Source organism: Hoplias malabaricus, chromosome 11 (genome assembly GCF_029633855.1).
Source record: "Hoplias malabaricus isolate fHopMal1 chromosome 11, fHopMal1.hap1, whole genome shotgun sequence".
NCBI classification, from domain to species: Eukaryota; Metazoa; Chordata; class Actinopteri; order Characiformes; family Erythrinidae; genus Hoplias; species Hoplias malabaricus.
In genome coordinates, this window is record NC_089810.1 from 27,788,679 (window position 1) to 27,811,172 (window position 22,494).

Genomic DNA, 22,494 nt, shown 5'->3' on the forward strand with positions numbered 1-22,494 from the left:
TTTGGAGTGGACCTATGCTTCTTCTGAAGCTAATGGAAGTAGATCCCTCTCGCTGTACTGCATGTACCCGTAGAATGCATGCTGTAGCAGTGGATGGTAATCGGAAGCTGTCACTGGATGAAGAGGGAGAGGAAGTTGCAGTTTGCAGGCATGGAGTGCTTTTGAGAGGACTGAATGTGTTCAGAGGGGAGGTGTTTGCATACCCACTGGACAATCAAAAAGGAATTAATGCCCTTAAAAATAAAATTATTTTGCTCTGATGTTGCATGCCAGTACTATCCACATTTACAGAAAGTAGCCCAAGACTGCCCAGAGCTGAAAGACCTGTTGGAAAGGCACCCACTGTCAGTTATGCATGCCAGAGCTCATTCATGGACTTGTGAGGTATTCCATTAATATTAATGAACCTTTCTTCAAATAACTTTCTGTGTAAATTTATTTATTTTGACAAAATCCTTATTAAAGAAAATTATTATTTGAAATTCTTGTTAACCATTTGTCAATACAAAGGCACACACAACAAGAGGAAGGGAATACCACTGGTGAGGAAGTGGAACAGGTAATGGCTGCTTTGGAATTGTTTGGATGTATAGATGCATTGGTGCATGTGAGGGTGGGTAGGTAAGTACATTTGTGTGTAACAATGCCTAGAGTTCAGTAAATGTTTATAAATTAGTCACATAATTGTACGAGGGTGAATAAAAAAGGATCCACACACTAGCTGTAGAATATATTTGAATCATGTTTCAGGAAATACAAACACATCATTTTTCTACGTAATCTCCTTGCTTTTTAATACACGTTGTCCATTTTTCAGCAAGTGTTCATATTCCCTCATTAAAAACTCTTTTAAGTCGAGTTGCGAGCCACAAATGCACCACTGTCTTCACATTTTCATCAGACGTTAATCTTTGTCCTCATAGGGCTTTTTCAGGGGACCAAACAGGTGATAGTCCAATGGAAAAAGATGTGGACTATAGAAGAGTACACTTCAGAACAAGGTCTTTGGACACTGTCGACAGTTTGGGCAGCAGTGTGTGGACAGGCCTCATCATGCAAAAAAACAAAGACATTGGATAGCAGTCCTCTGCCTTTTGCCCAAATTTTAGGCTTGAGCTCTTCAGTGAACATTTCATTATAACAGCACTGTTGATTGTTGAACCTTTATTCTGATAATAAAACCGTAAGCATCAATTATCCAGGTATAATGGCTGGTTTGAACTTTTTCTTAGTTGGCGTTTGAGGTCATTTCCATTCCACACGGTTTACTCTCAGGCTCATAGTGATGAATCCATGTCTTGTAATTAATAATGATTCTTTTTAAGAAACTTTCACTTTCCTTAGAGTATCAGTCCAAATTTTGTTTGCAGATGTCCAAACGCTTGTTTATGTTTTTCCATGAGTTGTTTTGGTATGTGGATAATTTTTGACTCCCCCTCGCATATAGCAATTAAATTTTCTATTAAGATTTTAATTTAATATGACATCAGTCACCACAAAGTACATGTCCAAGGGGGGTGAGTACTGATGTTAATAATAAATATAACCACGGTTACAATTAGATTTAAGTTATGATATTAATTTATTTCTTTAACAACTTTTTCTTATTGTGAATGCTTATAGTAAGAATAGATATGATCACCCTCTTTGCTATGGGTTGGAACAAAATGAAGGCCACCACAATGGACAAGTTCTTAGCCCAGAGATATGTTAAGGTACATATATTTTTATATGTTAAGTTATATGTGAATGTGTTATGTAAACCTTATGTTCTTTTTGGAGTTTGGGATGCATTTAAGATGGCCAAAAGACTTGAGGTGGAGAGAAAGATGCTTACCAGAAAATGCACTGCTCTGGAGGTTGACAGGATATTACAGTTGTGGGTTGCTGAAGTGCAGAGCTGGTCAGAAGTTACTGTTAATTTTTTTTCCCATTTCATATGTTGAGTTGCAGGTCCCTAGTCTGCCCACATAGATTTAAAGCTCACTTGATCTTTTTTTGAAATATTGAAATTAAAAAGGTTTAAATTAAAAAATAAAAATAAACTTCTTCTTGTGTTTGTTACTGTGCACCACTATTATTTTTGGTTTGAGACATCTATGTCGGAATAGAATATGCGGGGTTTACCCTAAACACATGGTAATGTTACCATGAAAATTTTAAAATTTAGTGGGGCAAATAAAGAAGCTGTTATCCACAAAATATAGACTTTATAAATGATGTTTTATTTGTCTAAGACGGTATTTTTAAAGATTTTGATATGCTGTGTCCTATTGATATGCTGTGAGTTTTGTTTTTTTTTGTTTTTTTTTTTTATTAAAAATGTTTAAAATTTTGCAGGAATATTGTAAATCTTACAGAAATGCTACTATTATTTCATTTGTATTATTTTGTTTCTAATATAGGTAAACAAAAACTAAATTTCTTGATTTAATAATTTTGTATGAAATTACAGAATATGTATAAATTACAACTTGAGACTAAGCTCTCTAACCAAATTCTAAGGAATTTGTCAGATGACCTACTCTTGGTTTTGCTGTTCACAAATTAAACAAACAGTGTTTTATTTTTTATTTATTTATTTCTCACCAGTCTTCTCTACTGAGGATGGAGACGGAGAGGAGATGGAGACCCACCTTCAGTCAGCCAAGAAAAGACATCAGAAGCTTATTGAATTGCTTCACGAAGAAAGTAAATATTCTGTTTTATTGATTAGGCTTGTGCCCCATCCAGGGTGTATCCCACCCTTGCGCCCAACGATTCCAGGTAGGCTCTGGACCTACCGCAACCCTGAATTGGATAAGTGGTTACAGATAATGAATGAATGAATGAATGATTAGGCTTGTAACGTCACATCAAGATACATCGTGTCATGATGTATCTTGATGCAAAAGTGTGACGATGGTCGGCTGTGACCCCAAATCTTGACCTTCTTTAAAAAAATCTTGTGCCTTTTTTAAGAGATAATCAGTGTTATTTAATTTTTCTGTAGGGTGGCAGGGTGAAATGTAGCCCGCATGATGAAATGTAGTGTGGAAACATTGCACAAGATGAAACTTACACCACTGCATGTTGTTTAAAATCTATACACTTTCATAATCCAGGTCCTGCAGTTTTCCTGCACACTGAATTTGATTGGACTGGATACTCAAAGTTGTCCACAGGTGTTGGTAAATGTGCAAGTGTGCAATGAACTGCGATGGACTGGCACCCCGTCCAGAATGTGTTCCTGCCTTTCACTCAGTGGTCCGGACCCACTGAGACCCTGAACTGGAAAAACATTTAGAGACTGTATGAATGAATGAAAAAAAGAAAAGGCATTTTAACCGGGCGGCACGGTGTCTTGGTGGTTAGTATGTTCGCCTCCCAGCTTCTCGCTGTGTTTGCATAGGCTTCCTCTGGGGTTTCCGGTTTCCTCCCACAGTCCAAAAACATGCCGGTTGTTCACAGGGCTATTAGAGTAATTTCAAAGTAAAATTTCTTCATATTCAGGATATTAATAGTGTGTTATATTGTATCTTCAGTGAGACTTTCAGATTTATGAGACACTTTGAATATAAAGAGGTAATGTCCAATGAATTACGCCAAATAAGACCCCGGACAGCTAGCATATATCGGTCTACTGGCATAAAAAGTCTGGCACACCACTGACTGTAGACCACTGGTACACAATCGGACCACTCAGATTACAGGATATAACTAATTTATAATCTCCTCAAACAGATTTTACATTCACAGAGATTTTTATTCTGGAAAACAAACTAATACAAATATTACCAACAACTATGAGTGATATAATGAGAATAAGCCTGATATAAAATGATTAAATGCTAAAAATGTTGACACTGTGCTGGATTAAATTATTTACTAATCTTATTTATAAAGAATACCAAAAGAACCTAATGAAGGAAAAAAATGGACTGTGAATGGAAAAGTGCTAAAATGTGGCATTTTGTCTAAAATTCTGTTAAATCACCAGTTGCCCGCTCAGAAAACGTTGTGCAAAACACTAGTGGACTTCCAACTTTGTCAACAGTGTTCCGTCGTCTCCTTGCTATCAGGGAAATTTCTCCACACACTCTCGTGTCCAATGCAATATTTATAGAGCAATTATATATAAAAATTGTTCTATTGTTTCTTCTGTGAGCCTTTCAGATTTTTGAGACACTTTGAAAATAAAGAAGTAATGTTCAATGAATTACGCCGAATAAGCAATTTCCCCACACATTTACATTAGAAGCCATGTTCATAGGGCCATTACAAAAAACATCCAAAGTAAAATTTCTTCATCTTCAAGATATTAATAGTCTGTTATATTGCTTCTTCAGTGAGCCTTTCAGATTTTTGTGAAAATTTGAAAATAAAGAGATAATGTCCAATGAACTAAGCCAAATGTGCAATTTCCCCACACCTTTACATTACAAGCTATGTTCACAGGGCTATTACAAAAAAAATAATAATAAATAAAAAAATAATAATAAAATAAAATTCCAGAGTAAAATTTCTTCATATTCAGAATATTAATAGTCTGTTATAATCTTTCTTCAGTGAGGATTTAAGAGTTTTGAGACACTTTGAAAATAAAGAGATAACATTCGCGGAATAATGCTGAATATGTAGTTTTTCCACGGTATGGAAGTTGTGCTCTTAATATCTAGCGTCAACAGAATGCAACTACTACAACATTTAAGGTGGAACAGAAAGTCCAAATAAGAAACTGGCGAATAAGTAGCCAACTTCAGCATTGTTTTACAATATGCAAAAGCCAGGGTGCAATGGATGACAAAACCTGTTTCAAAAATGGCAAGACATCAAAAATACAGGAAGAAGGACGCAATAACCTCTGAATACGCAAAAACATGCCGCAACACGCACATATTTTACCTCTGGACACGTAATATATTTTACGTGTACAGTGGTTAGAATTAAGACGATTTTGGCCCCAAATGCATGCCATAGAAATGTGCATTCAGTTAACCGAATCTCTTGCGCTGTGTTAATAAGTCGATTCCGTGAACGGACTCTGCGGGTTTATGGTCTAAATTTGCCTACATAGTGAACTGATTCTCTTAAATTACTGCTCACTCGTTTGAATCAGTAAATTGTCTTTCTGGGGCTATGTTCTGAACAAGCCGATTTTGTGTACCGACTCCCTGATGCAGTGTTATAAATAAGTCGACTCACTGAACTGTCTCTCTGGCGTTTGTTGTGACTCCGGGGCTTTAGACGGCGCTGTAGCTGTTGAGGGTGATCGGGCTTTGAGGTTGTGCTGACGCGACGTTGGACTCTTTCTTTTTCTCTACGGACAGCAGTACGTGTCAGTGTTATTTTCCCCAGAAGAAAAAAGAGGAGAGAGAAAAGAAAGTCATGGCACCTAAAGGGAATAAACAGCAGTCTGAGGAGGATCTGCTTCTTCAGGATTTCAGCAGGAACCTTTCCGCTAAATCTACAGCTCTCTTCTATGGAAATGCTCTTATTGTTTCAGCCATCCCAATCTGTGAGCTAGTTTCTGCTCCTTTGAATAACACTTTCATGTCTTTACATTGTGAAAATCAACAGCAAAAGTGATTGGTCTCCATGTTAATATCGATTTGTTCTACGTTGCAAATTTTAAGTATCTTATCCACACGAGAATTACTAACACTGTTTAGGCCATTTTTTCGGTCTTTTTGTCTCAGTTCTTTATATACTAAAAATGAGAATATAATTTAGTCTTGGAATGATAATAATTTGTCTTCTTGTTTTTCTTCTTTCTTGCTGCTCTGTAGAGTGTATTTGAGTTTTGCTACATTTAAAAAGTTACTAACATTGTTTAGTACATAGTGGACATTAGTTGTCTTTACGGCTTTTAATATTAAGGAAATCGAAGCACCATAAGTATCTTGAGAATGATGTAGGCTTGTGAGTCAGTTTTGACATGTAGATGATGAGTGATGTGTTGTAATACCATGCCCACATTTTGGTAGATAATCCTAAGTCCATGTTCCAGTTGGGGGGGGGGGGGGTGGGAAGGTGTAGCATAATAATTTCAGCAAAATTCTTTTGCTTATGTGAAACAGCTTGTACATAGCAGTACATATATATATATATATATATATATATATATATATATATATATATATATATATATTTTTTTTTTTTTTTTGTAGTGCTTCTTTAGGTTTTTGTACAGCACTTTATTTTAGCTGTTGGTGTTTTTTAAAGTGCTCTATAAATAAAGTTGATTTGAGTTGAGTTTGCACTCGTACTACAATGCCTGGCAGACAGTATTTCATTGCTTGCTAGCCACACTAACCCTAGCTAAAATAAAGAATTTGCTTTGTTTTTGTTTTGGACAGGGCTGTTCTGGAGGATCTGGCACATGGACCTAATGCAATCTGCAGTTCTGTACGCAGTGATGACACTTGTCAGCACGTACCTGGTGGCCTTTGCATACAAGAACGTCAAATTTGTTCTTAAGCACAAGTAAGCTATTTCATATCCATTTTCATTTGTTCTTAGGTGCTTAGGGATGTGTTCCTGATTAAGTGTTAGGCCTGGTCCCAAACCATCTCTGCTGTATATGTAATAAATCTTGTGAACCTGGACAGAAGCAAACCTGTGCCTAAACCCTGTGCTGTGATTTTCAGGGTTGCTCAGAAACGTGAAGATGCGGTTTCCAAGGAAGTGACTCGCAAACTGTCTGAGGCAGACAACCGCAAGATGTCTCGCAAAGAGAAGGATGAGAGGTAAATTTAACTTGCATATTAACTGAAGAGGCAGTTTATTTAATTAGATAAGTTATACTTCGATTTAATATATTAAATCATGGCTACCTGGCTATTCTTAAACCAAAAAGGGTTTTACAGCTGAAGACCTCTTGTATAATCTTGGCTAAAAGTTTTCCAGGTAGCAGAAATCCTAGTTGGCACTTAGTTGACATGATCATGTTCTTTACATCAGTGCAAATTTGTTCAGGTGGGGAGGGGCATCCAGTTAACCCACTGCTCCCACTGACTAAGAGTTAAGCATTTGGCATACTTTCAGTACATACCATATCTATACATTTACACAACCAAGTAAATGCTCTGGCCGTTGGTCTGAAGCAATTATGTAATATTTCAATAAATTACTGGGTGTAGATGAAAACTTATAGACTGTTCCTCAGCTGTTAAGTTCATGAATATGATGTATAGATTGTGTCTGCCTTTTTCACAACAGAATCCTGTGGAAGAAGAATGAAGTGGCAGATTACGAAGCAACTACCTTCTCCATATTCTACAACAACACTCTGTTCCTTGTGCTCATCATCATCGCCTCTTTCTTCCTGCTGAAAAACTTCAATCCCACAGTGTAAATTTTCCTGATGATTTTTTTCTGTTTATTGCATTTTCACTCACCTTCTTGGTATCTGTTCCCTTCTCTTTCACTGTAGTCTTTTTGCTCATTCTGTACTATCTTTTATTGTATTTTCATATACAGTTTCAGTCCTTATTTATGAAGGTCTTTTTATTTCTAAAACATAAGCCATACTGCATTATAGGCCTTTAGAGGATAACGCAGTATACATTTCCAACCTTAAATGTACTATTAGTTACATTTAACTCCTCCATTGCTATTTCTGTTTTTTTTTCCCTCAATTCAGGAACTACATTCTCTCCATCAGTGCCTCCTCTGGTCTCATTGCTCTGCTGTCCACAGGATCAAAATGAGAAAAAGAAGGTTAAGGGATGACCAAATGGCTGAAGGGGGAAAATGAGAGGAAAGATTACTTCAGTGGGAGCAAAGGATATGTTGGTGATATTTTTCGGGTGTGGAGAATTTATCATTTAATATTTGGACTTTTCATAAAATTCCCATCTTTGAATGCAGAGGGGTAATTTCTGGCCCCACTCTTCTTTTTTTATACCAATAAATTACCTTTAACTCAAATTAATGCTATCCTTCGTAGTCACTTTTGTAGATTAAATTGTTTCTTTGAATGTGGAAAGTCAAACAGGTACCCAAAGTTCGTGGTCATTATGCATTTTTATTTCAAGCATATAATCTAGATCTATGTACTCTATATATTTATACAGAAGTCAATGTGTCCATCTTAGGAGAAAATTCATCATATGGACCACCACTTTCAAGCAGAGATTTGTAACAGCCTGTATAGCCAACTTCTAGCCAAATTGCAGTATAAACCTTTAAGAAAACAAACTTCACACAGTAATTTTTGGCAATTCTCTCTCTCTCTCTCTCTCTCTCTCTCTCTCTCTCTCTCTCTCTCTCTCTCTCTCTCAAATATATGGAATCATGGGGGAATGCAAAAGCCCTATGATTTACAAGCAGGTTAGTATCAAGGCACTCGGTACAGAATGAGCTATAGTGTCACTATAAAATGCACTCACAATAATGGAGAACCGTCATGGATCATTTATGTGTGGGTTGAAAAAAAATTAAGATTTCCAGACCTAACACAATTTATGGAAGAGTCCTCGTCAATAATGACTCATGAATAAGTAAATTTAATATGCCATGAATGAGAAAGATGAGTTTCTAAACATCTGGTAAAGCAGACATTTAAATTAAAGGAATAGTAAGTCGAAGTCAAACTGATGCAGCCTTCCCTTTTAAAGTATGTTAATGAAAGTATGATGTACCATCTTGAAAAGCTTAGTTTTTAAATAATTCAGGATAATTAGAGTGAAATTATAACTATAAATTATAACATTTGTAGTGTGCATGAAGAGCAGTCTCACAAACCTATTGTCATAGAAGCAATTTCTTAAGTTTAAGTGGCCTAAGAAAAGCATGTATCGTGCATTCACTGGATGAATGCACGATACATGTTGAAAGTTGGAATCAGTTTCTATGTACTGCTATGCAATAACAATAAAAATTGTTTCAAATTTTCATGTTCACATACTTTAAAAGGTAATAACTGTCTGATAGACATGCAAAATGGACTTGCAGCAAAAACACATCCACACAAAATTCACTGGGGGCATGATCCCATGCCTCATGTTTCAGCCCTATGTTATCAACATGAATACAAGTCATCCATCTGAAGCTGAGGATACTGCATATCCATTGTTGCTCCAGTTAAGAATTACAAGTTAAGGGGCAAGTTGTGTCAGTCTGATTTACTAACAAACAACTTTTAAGGGTGAGCACCGAGCAGCATTTTTGTTGGTTAAGTACCCGCAGTTGAGGAATATGGCTTTTCAATAGAATTGGAGAAACAACCCACTCAAATGAGGCAAAAACACATGGAATTTTTCTAATGATACTTGATGCATGCCAGCTGCCAGAGCATATTACCTAAAAGTGTTTTTTTGTATTGACCAAAAACATGAGTATGTGGGTGAATCAAGGAGAACAAAATATCATAATCATATGGCAAAAAATGCATTGTGCTGGTTTTTTAAAATGCAACTCTACATTATCTGAATTTAATTTTATGTAATATATATATATTTTTATAATCAGGTAGGCTGAGGTTGGTTTTGCTTATATTTACATAGTGTGCCATTTGTGAATTGCTTTTGGATGCCCTTCCTAAGATAAGCATCCTTAGATCTTAAAGCCAAACATTATCCTGTTGTGCCAGAAGTGCAGTTCTGGCTTTTTTCAGTGATCTGTGATGCAATTGAAAATGCAGTCTTTAAACAGGTAAAAGCTGGAAAGTCCAGCATCTACTGATGCATTCAATAGGATGCATTGGCCACAGAGTTCAACTCCTAGTTTATGGTAGCAAGGCCTCCAGACCCTATAATAGTTTCTGGGTATTCCCCAAGCATTGGGGTTATGATTGGGATTAAGGTACTTCTGTTGTCAGAGGTTGTGCATCTCTTGCTACATGACGACTGGTGATCCTTGTGTTTGGTTGGCGGTTATCATTATCATTGCGATGCATGGTTGCAGAGTGGTGGGACATCCCAGCAGAGGTTCAGGCAGGTGGGTAAAGTGGGCATGCACACAGCTCTGACCTCTCAGGATCCACAGAGAGGCCAAACCCAGGACAAAGAGGAGAAAAGAGATGTTCTGATAAGGGCCTGACCCAAATATTCTATGAGCGATAGTCCTTCTTGTTGTAGGGCCTGTTTCCCAGTATATGGTCGATTTCAGATACCACATGAGAGGTCATCTTGGGAAGGACCTGATATGGCAGAATGAAAGAATGGGAGAAGTTGGTTCCAGTTGGACACCTTTGGATTACAGTAAGAATAAATGGTAGTGCATAACTTGGATACTTTGCTTTGTCCAGCTACAAGTGAATATTTCCAATATTCACTTACCTGGATTTTTATATTAGACAGAGGAGAACCCTACTATACATTTGACTTAATGGTCACCTGCATATATTTACCTGAATGGCTCCCAGGTTTTCGGTTAGCTGCTCTGGGCTGGAGGTTCCTAGGAGAACAGAACTCACTCCTTCGTTCCTCAGACACCAGGCTGGACACAAGCATTTTAGAAGGTAAACTAAATTTAGCAAGAAAGAAATGAAAGTGCACAGCAATGGAACATATTTAACTTATTTCTGAGACCTGTAATGTTTATTAGACACTAGAGGGCGCCATGAAGAGACTCAGTGCTTGTGGGCAAGAGCAGTATGTAGGCAACGTCTCCCCCTGAGGCCCTGCCCACACGTGTTTGGATATTCTTTTTAAAATATTTTTATAATTTACAACCCAAAAAAATATATTTATCTTTAATTTCTGTTTTCTCTTCTCTTGGCATTTCAGTCTGTTTATCTCTACACAAAGACTCAAATAAATTTATGCACACCCATTCCCATCTGCAATAATCCATACATCTGTGGCCTGCAGGGGCAGACTGGCTATCGGGCAAACTGGGCAGTTCCCGGTAGGCTGATGTGCTATTTGGGCAGACAGTTCTGACAATTTTATAAAATTTATATCTGACTGGCCCATAAAACCAGTAGATCAGCAGCCCGATTGACACTGGTCTAGCCCAATCACATTGTTAAACTCAAATCCCTTTTGCGTTGGTCCTGCATTTGGCACAAACAAACAAATAAATAAATTAGCAAGCGAGTGCAATAGTTTGGTTCCCAACCACCAACCACTGAAACACACAGGTCTGTGGCCCTGTGGTCTGACACAGGGCTGGCCCAATTGTATCATGTAACACCTCCTCCCTTTGTCTCTATGTGAAAATAAAGTTCACTTGACATACTTTTTTCAAATATCTTCAAATTGTAGAGCATTTTGGAAAACCTCTGATTTCAGTTACTTAATACACAATTATGTGTAGACAGGAGGCTAAGACAAACAAAAATTTAAGTTTTTAAAAATATTTGGATATGTTTTTACAGGACCTGAGAGATTTGGCACATAAAATTCTTTCTTTCTTTCTTTCTTTCTTTCTTTCTTTCTAATATGCCCATTTTAAATTTGATACCAGCAACACATTTCAGAGAAACTGATACAGGTCAGTATAATGAATGGGTTTAAAAAGGGGATTGTGGTTTAGGCATTTTGGGTATTTTTTGAGAAATCCATAGCAGTAGATATTCAGTATGATTTTATGAGAAAAGTATACAGTGAAATTTTGTCAAAATCCTACAGTTAATAGACAAGAGGTCCCTCTGTTTAATGACAGTAAAATGTAATCTGCATTTCTACATGTCCACCAATTTTACCTTTCAAAGCTAATTAAGTAGTTATATAATAGTACAAAATATGTAAATATATTAAATAATCCATGCGTGTTTTGCCTCTTTAAAGTGCTTTAAAACAAAAATATTCATAATAACTTGTTAATTTTAGTTCATTTTAGCATTGCATGCATTTAGTGATGTAGTAACTGAGACATCCCTGCTCAAACATGGGTTTCTGATTCTCTATCTGTCCCAAAACGAATGTGTTGTTCTCCGCAATGAAAAATCGTAATCACGTGCCTATACATGCATTCAGATTTGAAGCGCGGATGGCTTGACCGTCAATTTCCAAAGCAAGGATAGCTTGACCCCAGTAATCTAGGGGGAGTTAATAGTTGACATATATTTTTCTCACTCTTTTACTATTTGTTTTGTTTTCTTTTTATATTTACTGCCTTGTGGTTTACTTTTATACATGTTAATTTTTTTGTGCTGAAGGGGATAACTGCTGTGGTTGTTATACTTTTATCTAAGAATGATTGTGTTAATTAACTATAAGAAAAATCCATGTCTTACATGGGTATTTAGTAGTTCATACGATAATACAAATGATGGTTGATAATTTTACTGTGAACAGAGGTAACGGTTCTCCAACATGTTTCGCCAGCTGGAATGTTAAAGGTCTTGGGAGTCCAATTAAAAGGTCTAGAATATTCACCCATCTTAAAAAATAAAAAACTGAGTTAATTTATCTACAGGAAACACATTTAGGCGTAATAGACCATAACAAGCTTAAAAAAACATGGGAAGGACAAATCTTGCATTCATGTTTCAACACTAGAGCAAGAGGTGCTGCAATATTGATTCATAAAAATAGCCAGTTTTCTCCTACCAATGTAACCCCTGAACCCCAGGAAAGATTTGTTATTGTCTCTGCGTCCCTGTTCCAAACTCCTGTAGCTCTTGTCAATGTTTACGCCCCTAACTGGGATGATGTGAATTTCATTAGTTAAATCATTTCCTTTTTACCCAAATTGAATACACATCATTTGATTTTTCGTGGGGATTTGAACTGTGTGATAGACCCAGTTATGGATCGTTCAAATGGCAGGGTGTCATACTGTTCTAAAATGGCTCACTCTTTGGCAACATTTATGACACAGTCTGGCTGTGTGGATCCATCGAGGTTTTTCTTCCCTCAAAGTAAATTTTTTTCCTATTTTTTACATGTTCACCATTCATATTCAAGAATAGATCATTTTTTTTTATTGACAAAACCCTCCTCCCTGCTGTTAAGAATAACAAGTATTCAGCCATTGTAGAATCAGATCATGCACCTGTAATGGATGTGATTTTGTGCTCATCATCAAATCAAATAAACCATCTGCCCTGCAGATTTGATACAACTTTGCTTGGTGATGAAAGTTTTTGCACTTTGATTTCTAATGCAATCGATAATTTTTTGTTAATCAACAAATCAGAGTTTCGCCATCTACATTGTGGCAGTGTCATGCCCTGGCCCTGTCCTGTGTCTGTTTTCCCCACCATGTGCTCATGTAACATATGGCTGTTTGTTGTTGTTCTTGTCTCCGGCCTAGTCCCGCCTTAGTCCTGCCTCTAAGGCTAATTATTGTCTCCAGATGTTCCTCGTTTGTCCTGTCTTTACATACCCCTTTGGTTTCCGTGGTTACTGCAATGATGATAATGATGATGGTGATGATGTTTTCAGTGGTCCTTTGTCTGGTGTTGTGTGCATAGATGTGTTTCTCTGTCTTTCTGTTTACACAGGTTTACCCCTGTTCATGGCTCTTCCCTATCTGTCTTTGTTTAGTTTGCAGTTCAGTCCTGTCTGTATTCCTTGTTTCTACCTGTGTTTGTTTTGTTTGTATTTTGCTTCCATCCTGTTTAATAAAGTGGTCCTTGCATTTACGTCCGCCTCCTCTTTCTTCCCGGCAGCCGTAACAGGGAGACGTTCAAGGCAGTAATTAGGGGGCAAATTATTTCTTATAGTACCTCACTTAATAGAGCAAGGAGCTCCAAACAGAAAGAACTAATTGAAACAATAAGACAATCCAACATTTCTGGAAATGGGTTTTGTACAGTAACCTGATTTAAAATTTAAAATGCATTCACTTTCTAAATGTATACCTTCTAAACTTATGCTATTATATTATTTTTTAAATGTACATATGCATTTAAATAGTTTCAACTATTGTAGTAATAAAAATTGCAACTGTAAATAATGACAACCTCTGAAGACATTTCCTTCACCAAGTTTTGACTGAGCTCTCTTTGAATACTCCACTCTGACTATTAGAGATGCATGAATACAGATGCTGGTATTGGGTATTTGGCTGATACCATATTTATTTACTTGTACCCTTAAGCGTGAACTCTTACTCATGAACGTGAGGTACTGAAAACAGTTACAAACCTTCCACTGTACTAATGGGTTTAGTGCAGTAGGTTTACAGTTCAATGCTTGGAGTATGTCTTTTAAATTAATTATTATTTTATATATTATTTTAAACTTCTTAGTCTATCTTTGTACTCTTTCTGCTACCTTAAATGCTTGAAGTGATAATGCCCCAAGAATGTTTTCATGGCACAAGACATAGACATCATTAATTTTTTGTGGTAAGGGAACTGTTATTCTTCCAGTGAAATCTTTCCTTGTGAATTTGAGTCTATACTATATGCACATATATAGGTTATGTCTGGATAATAAAAAATGTTATATTTTATAGTAATGAACATTTGGTGTATTCAGTCTACGTTTTCAGAAGTATGTCCAAAATTTTAATATTGTGATAAATATCAAAATTAATAAATATAGAAATACTTATCATGATGACATTTTTGGCCATATTGCTCAGCTCTGTCTTTTACCCAGTATATTGTTCGTGATGATCAACCATTTTTGGTCATCAACTATCAGGGATTTCTGCGCCTTCTTGATGTGTTCTAGCCCATGTATGAAATTCCCAGGTGTCTTACTAAACATGCAAAACACTGTGCAAATACATATCCAGAGCTTGTTGCTCATGTTACTAATTTATAGATAGATAAATACTTTATTGGTCCCAGAGGGAAATTCAAATTATTGGTGGTATAATTTGGGAAAATAAAAAATGGACAGCTCCAGAAATGAACAATAAATTTTTAATTAAACAAATATATTTTAATTAATAACTACACTAGCACACAATGCTCCTGATTGCTTATTTCTAAGTAAGTATCAGCACTGGTATTGGCAAGTACAAATGTACACATACTTGTACATGTACTCGGTTGAAAAAAAAAAGGTATTTACTGACTATTTGTCAGATCCATCCATTCTGACAGGAGACTGCACTTTAAAATACTTTTCCACATGTTCAGTGAAATTACGCATGTCCACAAGAGATGTCATTAAATCCCCAACATCCCAGAATGTCGCTTAAAACTGCATCATCATCTGCTCTATGTGTGCTGTGTGCTTCTGCTTAGAAGATGACAAAATCACATGTACTTTGCCCTTAATCCAAATATATGTTCATACAGTGTGTTCAAAAACGAGAACTGTAATTTCCCCAGTGGTGGATCTGGTCAGGGCAAGGTTAGAAGAGGTGGAACACTCACTCACCTACAGCCAGCTGAGGCAGAGTACAGCCCAACTTCTCTGCAATGTGAGACAGTTCCTTCAGCTTCACCTGCTGCTTCCTCCCATCCTCACTCATGATCTTATCCTTCAGCCACTGATACGACTGCAGGAGAGAAGCAGCAAGAATAATCAGAATACACACTTCAACAAATTGTTCAATATACATTATTTTTGTCATGACGAGACTGGGTATAAATGTTTTAAAACTATGTCACATATTTCTAGATAGCATTTTAAATAGTGAATAAGTCTTATTTATTTATTAATTTATTTATTTAATGTTACACGTTTATAGTGCCTTTCCAGGATACTTTCCAATCACTGCACGTTCCATTCAACACTCAATCCACAAACACACTGGCGAGAAGGGGCAGCCAAACGAACACAGTGTACTCTCAAGCAAGAACAACCATCCACCTTGAGGACTGCATCGGGCACTAGGGATTCACCCAGGATTGAGCGCCAATCCATATCTGGGCACTCACATTCAGATATTCATTCACATACACACTCATTCACTCACACACCAGGAGAGTTATTAGAGAAGCCATTTCACCTAAACTCCATGTTTTTGAACTGTGGGAGGAAACAGGAGACACCAGAGGAAACCCACGCAGACATGAGAACATGGAAACTCCATACAGATGGGACTTGAACTCAAGATGCTAGCACTGGGAGGCAAACATACTAACTTCCAAGGCAATGTTCCAGGTAATTGCTTGCTTGGAGCATTTTTTTCTTGGAAAGCCATATTATCTATTAGTGGAACTGAACATTTTCACAAGAAATGGGCAGAATAATACTTGTATTATTACTTAAATTAATATTTGTATTTCAATCCTAATGTTATCATCTTCTAATTTTTTATCAGTATTTTCTTATGAAGAAAATAAAATATAACATATAAGACACTCAACCTATTTCTATGTTTTTGCTTGCTTTAAAGGGACTTTAAAGAACAACTGACATTAATGCCTCTTAGAGTATGAAGCAAACAAGGTCGAAAGAGTTTCTGTTTTAGCTTGGATGTCTTCCTTCTCATTTCATCTCAATAATTGCTCATTATTGTCAGTTTTTCATGGCTCTCATTTCTCTTTTCATTAGTTTTACTGTTTCTCAGCACAATAAAAGAACAGCTACTTTATCCCTTGTTTACTGACTTAGGCAAACCACAAACAGGATTTTTGGTCCAGATCCCCAAATTAATTTGCACATGCACTGAAAAATTCAGTTTTACGTGATATTATCTAGATAATGTTCTCATTCCATTGGCAGATTTTTCTAATTCCTTAAAGAAATAATGTTTCTTACAGTCAAACCTAGGCATCTGACTGTAGGAAAATTATATGCTTAATTAATTAAAAAAGAGAATCAACCTTCAGTGAGGCCCTGGATGAATCTGGGATGCCATTTTCATACTTTCCAGTAATAATGCCACAGGCAAGAGGAGACCAGGTCATGGCACCAACACCTACACATGCACACACACACAACACCCACACACACATACATACAGAGAAAGAGAGAGAGCAGATCAGTAAAAGAAAAAAAAAATAGATGGCAGAGATAGGATATGTGCAGTACATCATGAGACACAGACATATCAAGCCCTCAATCTTTGGACATGGCACTAATACTCATCATGCCTGCTCTAAAGTAAGACACCAAAAAATGGTTGTAAAGACAGATAAAGACAGACAAAGGGAGTGGAGGAGAGAGCAAGATAGAGACTGGCGTGTGGGTAGTGGGTGATGAGGAGAAAGGGAGAGGGAGAGATACAGAAGATCGTCAATCGGGTTTTTACAAACTGTGGATAGATGGCTGAATGAATATCCAATTCTGACACTGAGCAAATAGATTTCAGGTTGAAGATACCTGCCCATATTGTAGTTATTGCTGGTGAACAAGGGATTGTCCACCCCAGAACCCAGACTTCAGTATTATAATTAATGTGCTAAAGAATTCTTGGATTGTGAGAACAAGAACTGCACCCATTTTCTGAAGGTCTATTAAAATGTGATTACATTTACAAGGTGTCCTCTAGTCTTTTTCTTTTTTACATGTGGGCCAGGATAATTTTATTGCTGTCTGGAATGCCCATGTTTTGTTTTTACTACCTCATCCACTAAAAACCTTACAGGCTTGATTAATTACTGTTTGTATCTTAAAGATAGGACTCTGCACAAGGAAGAGGTAAACAGTGCAATCCATAATCCTCCACATGTAAAATTCAAAAGAACAAAAGACAAAACCAAGGCACACTATCTAAGAAAAATTATAAAAAGCTTTTTTAACAGGTGGCAAAGGATAGAAGGTACCAACGTAATGCCTATTCAGGCCATTATCTCTCACACACACACACACACACACACACACACACACACAGTCAATACAAAACAAAATGATACATTTCCAAAATTTACCAGAGGTAAACATTCTGGAAAATAAAATCATTAGATCTCACAGGCTCATTCAACCAACTAGAAAATGGTGAAGGTATTTGCTGATATTTGACACCTGCCTATCTTGTGGTAGAGCTCAGGAAGCTGCACCTCTACTTTCTCTCTCTGGAAGAGATGATACTCAGCCTGCTCACACACGGGTGGAATCAGGTTAAACTGCCTGGCCACAGAGTACGCCTCCTACACACACACACACACAGAGCGAGAGAGAGAGAGAGAGAGAGAGAACAACAGCAGCTCTAGACAATTTCTTGCCAGGGGCAGACATGGACAAACAAAATCAGCCTTGGCATTTTGGACCAGCCTGGCCCACCACATTTGATAACGCATACCTTGTATTTTCGGCTTCTTGAATGTGTATAACATATGTACAACTCTTCAAAACCATGTTGGTGAGTGGAGGCTTTACAAAAACGCCCAGAATTATTGTATTCTCTTGTAAAGAGGCACACAGCTGCATTGGCATAACATAGGCAATAGACAAAATGACATCATTTTAAAAATTTTGATTTTCTTCCATTTGTGTACATTGTCCCTAACCACCTACATAAGCACATTTTTCCAGGGCCAAAATATAGTTTAGCCTTGGCCTAGTCCACTACTCACCCCACAAACAATTATAGTATAATAATGAGGTTAGAAAGCTGCCCGCTGACTTGATGTTATTGTTAGTAATTGCTGGTTTTAAAAAGTGTTCTCAAATTTAAGATTATTTAGTTCAGGATAGAAGACATAAAAGTACTAAACTAGGCTTTTTTCTCATCCAGTCAGTGTACACAAGTCTTGTGTCAACCACAGAACATTAGACAGAATTATTTTATTAATAATAATAACAACAATATATTTTATTTGAAAATGCGCTTTCAAGACACCCAAGGACTCTGTACAATAAATAATAAAAGAAGTACCCCAAAAAAAAAAAAAAGTGTTTTTAAAAAAATATATGTTTAAAAAGATGAAGGGCGGCACGGTGGCACAGCAGGTAGTGTCGCAGTCACACAGCTCCAGGGGCCTGGAAGTTGTGGGTTCAATTCCGGCTCCGTGTAACTGTCTGTGAGGAGTTGGTGTGTTCTCCCTGTGTCCGTGTGGGTTTCCTCCCATAGTCCAAAAACACACGTTGGTAGGTGGATTGGCGACTCAAAAGTGTCCGTAGGTGTGAGTGCGTGAGTGAATGTATATCTGTGTGTCTGTGTTGCCCTGTGAAGGACTGGCGCCCCCTCCAGGGTGTATTCCTGCCTTGCGCCCAATGATTCCAGGTAGGCTCTGGACCCACCGCGATCCTGAACTGGATAAGCGGTTACAGATAATGAATGAATGAATGAATAAAAAGGTGAGTTTTAAGTCTGATTTTAAAAACATCTAGAGATGAACAAGCTCGCAGTTTCTTAGAAAGACTATTCCACAGCTTTGGACTCGCCAGACAAAATGCTCTATATCCAATGGTGCTTAGCTTAAAATGTGGGTATGAAATGTTGGTATACATTCTGTGTCATTGTTTTATTTGTTTATTCAGTAAGCAAGCTCACTCACATTCCAGGGATTTATTATCCTTCTAATTAATTATATATTGTACTTCATTGTATGGTTATGAATAATATGTCGAGCATTGGCTCTGTACTTTTGAAATGTTCTCCCAGGTCTGTAGGTTCAGTTCTACAGCAGCTCATGACAGGTTGAGTAGAATGAAAACTTACCTCTCATGTGCACAGCTATGGAAGGCATGTATTGTCATCCAAGGCTACAAAACTGAATCTGAATGCAGTGATATATATTTATAGATATATTTTAATGACACAATAAATAGATATGCAAAGTTTTATATATGTTTTTATTCAATAATTTAAAAAAAAAACACAAAATGGGTGCTGCTCTCTCATTCTTTCCCTGTAACTACAGTGACACAATGGGGAGCGGGCTGGATTATGTAGTTCCCCACAGTTCTGATCTTCTTACCCTGTAACTATAGTGAATCTACAGGGCTGGATTATGTAGTGGACAACTGTAATCTCTTTTTTATTCTGTAAATACACAAAAACAACAGGGAGTGAACTATACATTTGTGTTGTGTTGTTAAATATTTGCTCTTCCATTGGATTGAACAGGGCAAGCAAAGAAGTCCAGACATCTCTGTCCCCCGCAACTTCCACCAGCTCCACCAGGGTGATCCCAAGCGTTTCCAAGCCAGCCGAGAGATATAATCCCTCCAGCAGGTCCTGGGTCCACCCAAACTCTGGACCAAACAAGGACCGTACGGCTTGCCAGAGTGACCCTGGCACATCATACTCACAAAGCACCTCCCACGGAATCTCTCTGGGAACACGGCCATATGCCTTCTCCAAATCCACAAAGCATATGTAGAGTGGAGTAGCAAATTCCCATGCCCCCTCAATCATCTGTAAAAAGGAAAGAGTTGGTCCATAGAACATGTCCATGGCCAAGACAGAATCTGCATTGTTCCTCCAAAATCCTAGGTTTGACTATTGGGCGGATTCATAGCCTTTCCCAGGGAGGCTGAAAAGTATGATGCCATGGTAATTGGCACACTTTCTGCAGTCCCTTTTTTTTTTTTTAATTGGAACCACAACTCCCGTTTGCCAATCCAAAGGCACTGTTCCTGAGGTCCATGCAATGTTGTAGAGGCCTGTCATCCAAGACATCCCCACAGTATCGAGTGCCTTCAGTAAATCTGGGCAAATTTCATCCACTCCTGGAGCTTTGCCACAGCGAATCTTTTTCACCACCTCAGTGACTTTAGCCAAGGAAAAGGAATCCGACAATGCAGACACTTCTGGCCCTACCTCCTGCACAGGAGGCAGGTCTCTCGGGTTAAGGAATTCCTCAAAGTGCTCCTTCTAACGCCCAACAATACACTCAGTTAAGTTTAGAGTTTCACCATCCTTACCGAGCACAGCTTGGACAGTGTCTCCCCTCCCCGTCCTGAGCTGCCAGAATGTTTTCCAGAACCTCTTTGAGGCCACCAGGAAGTCATTCTCCATGGCTCCTTAAACTCCTCCCATGCTCTGGATTTTGCTTTAGCAACTGCCACAGCTGCAGCCTTTTTTGCCTGCCAGTACCGATACGCAGAATTGGAAGTTCCCCAAGCCAACAAAGCCCACAAAGCCTCCTTCTTCCCCTTGACAGCTTCCCTCACCCCCGGTGTCCAGTTTTAATACAACGTTAGCTGGCTATTGAGGCTTTCCAAAACTCTACATTGCTAATATGAAATGACAATGATATCTCTTTATGAACTAACTTGGGTAAAAAGTAATTAAAAACAGTAAAGATGTGTTAGTAATGATGTATTAGTGAACTGCTGCAAGTTGTACATAATGATTTTTTCCCTCTTTAAGCAAACAAATCTAAGCTCGGTAACATTAGCATACTGAGAATAAGCAGCTTCACTTATATGAAATTCAGTATTATCATGTCAAATATAAAAAAATGTAATAAAAATATAGTTTATATAATAATTATATATTTAAAATATTATCTATACAAAGACCTCCTTTAGCCTCTATGCCAGGTTTTTGTTGGAGCCTACAGGACTATTTTCTAGCTGCGACATCTGGCAACACGTTTGGCTGTTTCTGTACCCGTTTGGAAGCTGTTTTGATCGCTCGGGTTTTCCTGTTTACTCGTTTCCACTGTTATTTCTATATTTATATCTGTTTTTATAACCTACTAACCATCCATAGATCTATCTTTTAGATTGTCTCCGCAGGAATATTCATTACAGAGGCACTAAAACTGCCACCGGACCCTGGAGTAACGTTCTTGGTGTAAGTTACTAAAATCAACTAAAAGCGGTAAGTACCTGCAATTCCATGGCTACTACTGGCTGTTTTGCCTGCTCAGAGTGTGGCATGTTTAGTCTAACCCCCTTTCCCACCTCTAGCGATAAAGATAGTGGTTCTGTTTGTACTAAGTGTCAGCTAGTTAGCTCTCTGGTGGACAAAGTGGACCAGTTAGAAGTGCGCATCCAGAGCTTATTATTAAGGGATAAACAGCGAGATTCAGTGTTAGCAACTCCGGGTGCCTTAGGGAGAGTTAGCACCCCCATGACTCCAGCGTTAGAGCACTCACTCATTCATGTAGGGGCCAATGATATTCATCTGCGGCAGTCTGAGGTAACTAAGGGTAATATTACAGAGGTGATTAAACTGGCCGAGACGATGTCCGATGCCGTAATCTGCTCTGGCCCCATACCAATGCGGCGTGGCGACAAAGCTTACAGCAGACTTTGGGCGTTAAACTGCTGGATGTCCAAGTGGTGTTCCGAAAATCAAGTGGGCTTTATAGACAATTGGTTACGTTTTGAGGGCAAGCCTGGTCTTATAGGTAGGGATGGTATCCACCCTACGCGGGAGGGTGCTGTCTTACTTTCTTGCAGCATAGCACATAGTCTTTTAGTTAGTCAGCAGAGTAGTGTAGATAGCTGCGGACAATCCAGAGCCGGGACCAGGCCGCAGACAGACAGGCTAAACCGACCGTCTACGAACTGTCTTGAGGCGTCACCCAGGTTCAACTGTATTGAGACTGTGTCTTTCCCCCGAACTAAATGTAAAAGTAGAAAAACAAAATCAGCCTGTTTCAGCAACCTAATCAATATTAAATCATACACAACACCTAGCAGCAACACCTCAGAACTAAAATTTGGGTTACTCAACATAAGATCACTAAACTCAAAAGCACTCATCGTAAATGATATTATAAGTGATCATAAATTCAATGTTTTCTGTCTCACGGAAATGTGGGTTAGACCAAATGAATATTTAGCACTAAATGAAGCCACCTCCCTA

The 22,494-nt window shown here is 37.9% G+C and overlaps 2 protein-coding genes across 2 annotated transcripts in view; one reads left to right on the forward strand and one right to left on the reverse strand.

Annotated features, from left to right (window-relative positions):
• Positions 1–5,187: 5,187 nt before the first annotated feature.
• Positions 5,188–7,921, forward strand: ssr3 (signal sequence receptor, gamma). Its single transcript, XM_066684850.1, has 5 exons — positions 5,188–5,497; positions 6,339–6,465; positions 6,630–6,728; positions 7,201–7,332; positions 7,625–7,921. The coding sequence occupies exons 1-5, from the start codon at positions 5,368–5,370 to the stop codon at positions 7,689–7,691; spliced, it is 555 nt and encodes a 184-aa protein (XP_066540947.1). The 5' UTR covers positions 5,188–5,367; the 3' UTR covers positions 7,692–7,921.
• A 6-nt stretch (positions 7,922–7,927) lies between these two features.
• Positions 7,928–22,494, reverse strand: part of kcnab1a (potassium voltage-gated channel subfamily A regulatory beta subunit 1a) — a 258,469-nt gene continuing 243,902 nt past the window's right edge. The window contains exons 10-14 of the mRNA XM_066684849.1: positions 17,755–17,875; positions 16,610–16,704; positions 15,216–15,336; positions 10,334–10,422; positions 7,928–10,123 (exon numbers count right to left, since the gene is read on the reverse strand). Coding sequence (XP_066540946.1) covers positions 10,034–10,123; positions 10,334–10,422; positions 15,216–15,336; positions 16,610–16,704; positions 17,755–17,875 — 516 coding nt within the window. The 3' untranslated portion in view covers positions 7,928–10,033. The remainder of the gene's footprint in view (positions 10,124–10,333; positions 10,423–15,215; positions 15,337–16,609; positions 16,705–17,754; positions 17,876–22,494) is intronic.

Coding starts and splice junctions, on each gene's coding strand:
- ssr3 (XM_066684850.1), top strand. CDS start 5,368: ATGGCACCTAAAGGGAATAAACAGCAGTCTGAGGAGGATCTGCTTCTT. Junction 5,498..6,338: donor TGTTTCAGCCATCCCAATCT/GTGAGCTAGTTT, acceptor TGTTTTGGACAG/GGCTGTTCTGGAGGATCTGG. Junction 7,333..7,624: donor AAAAACTTCAATCCCACAGT/GTAAATTTTCCT, acceptor CCCTCAATTCAG/GAACTACATTCTCTCCATCA.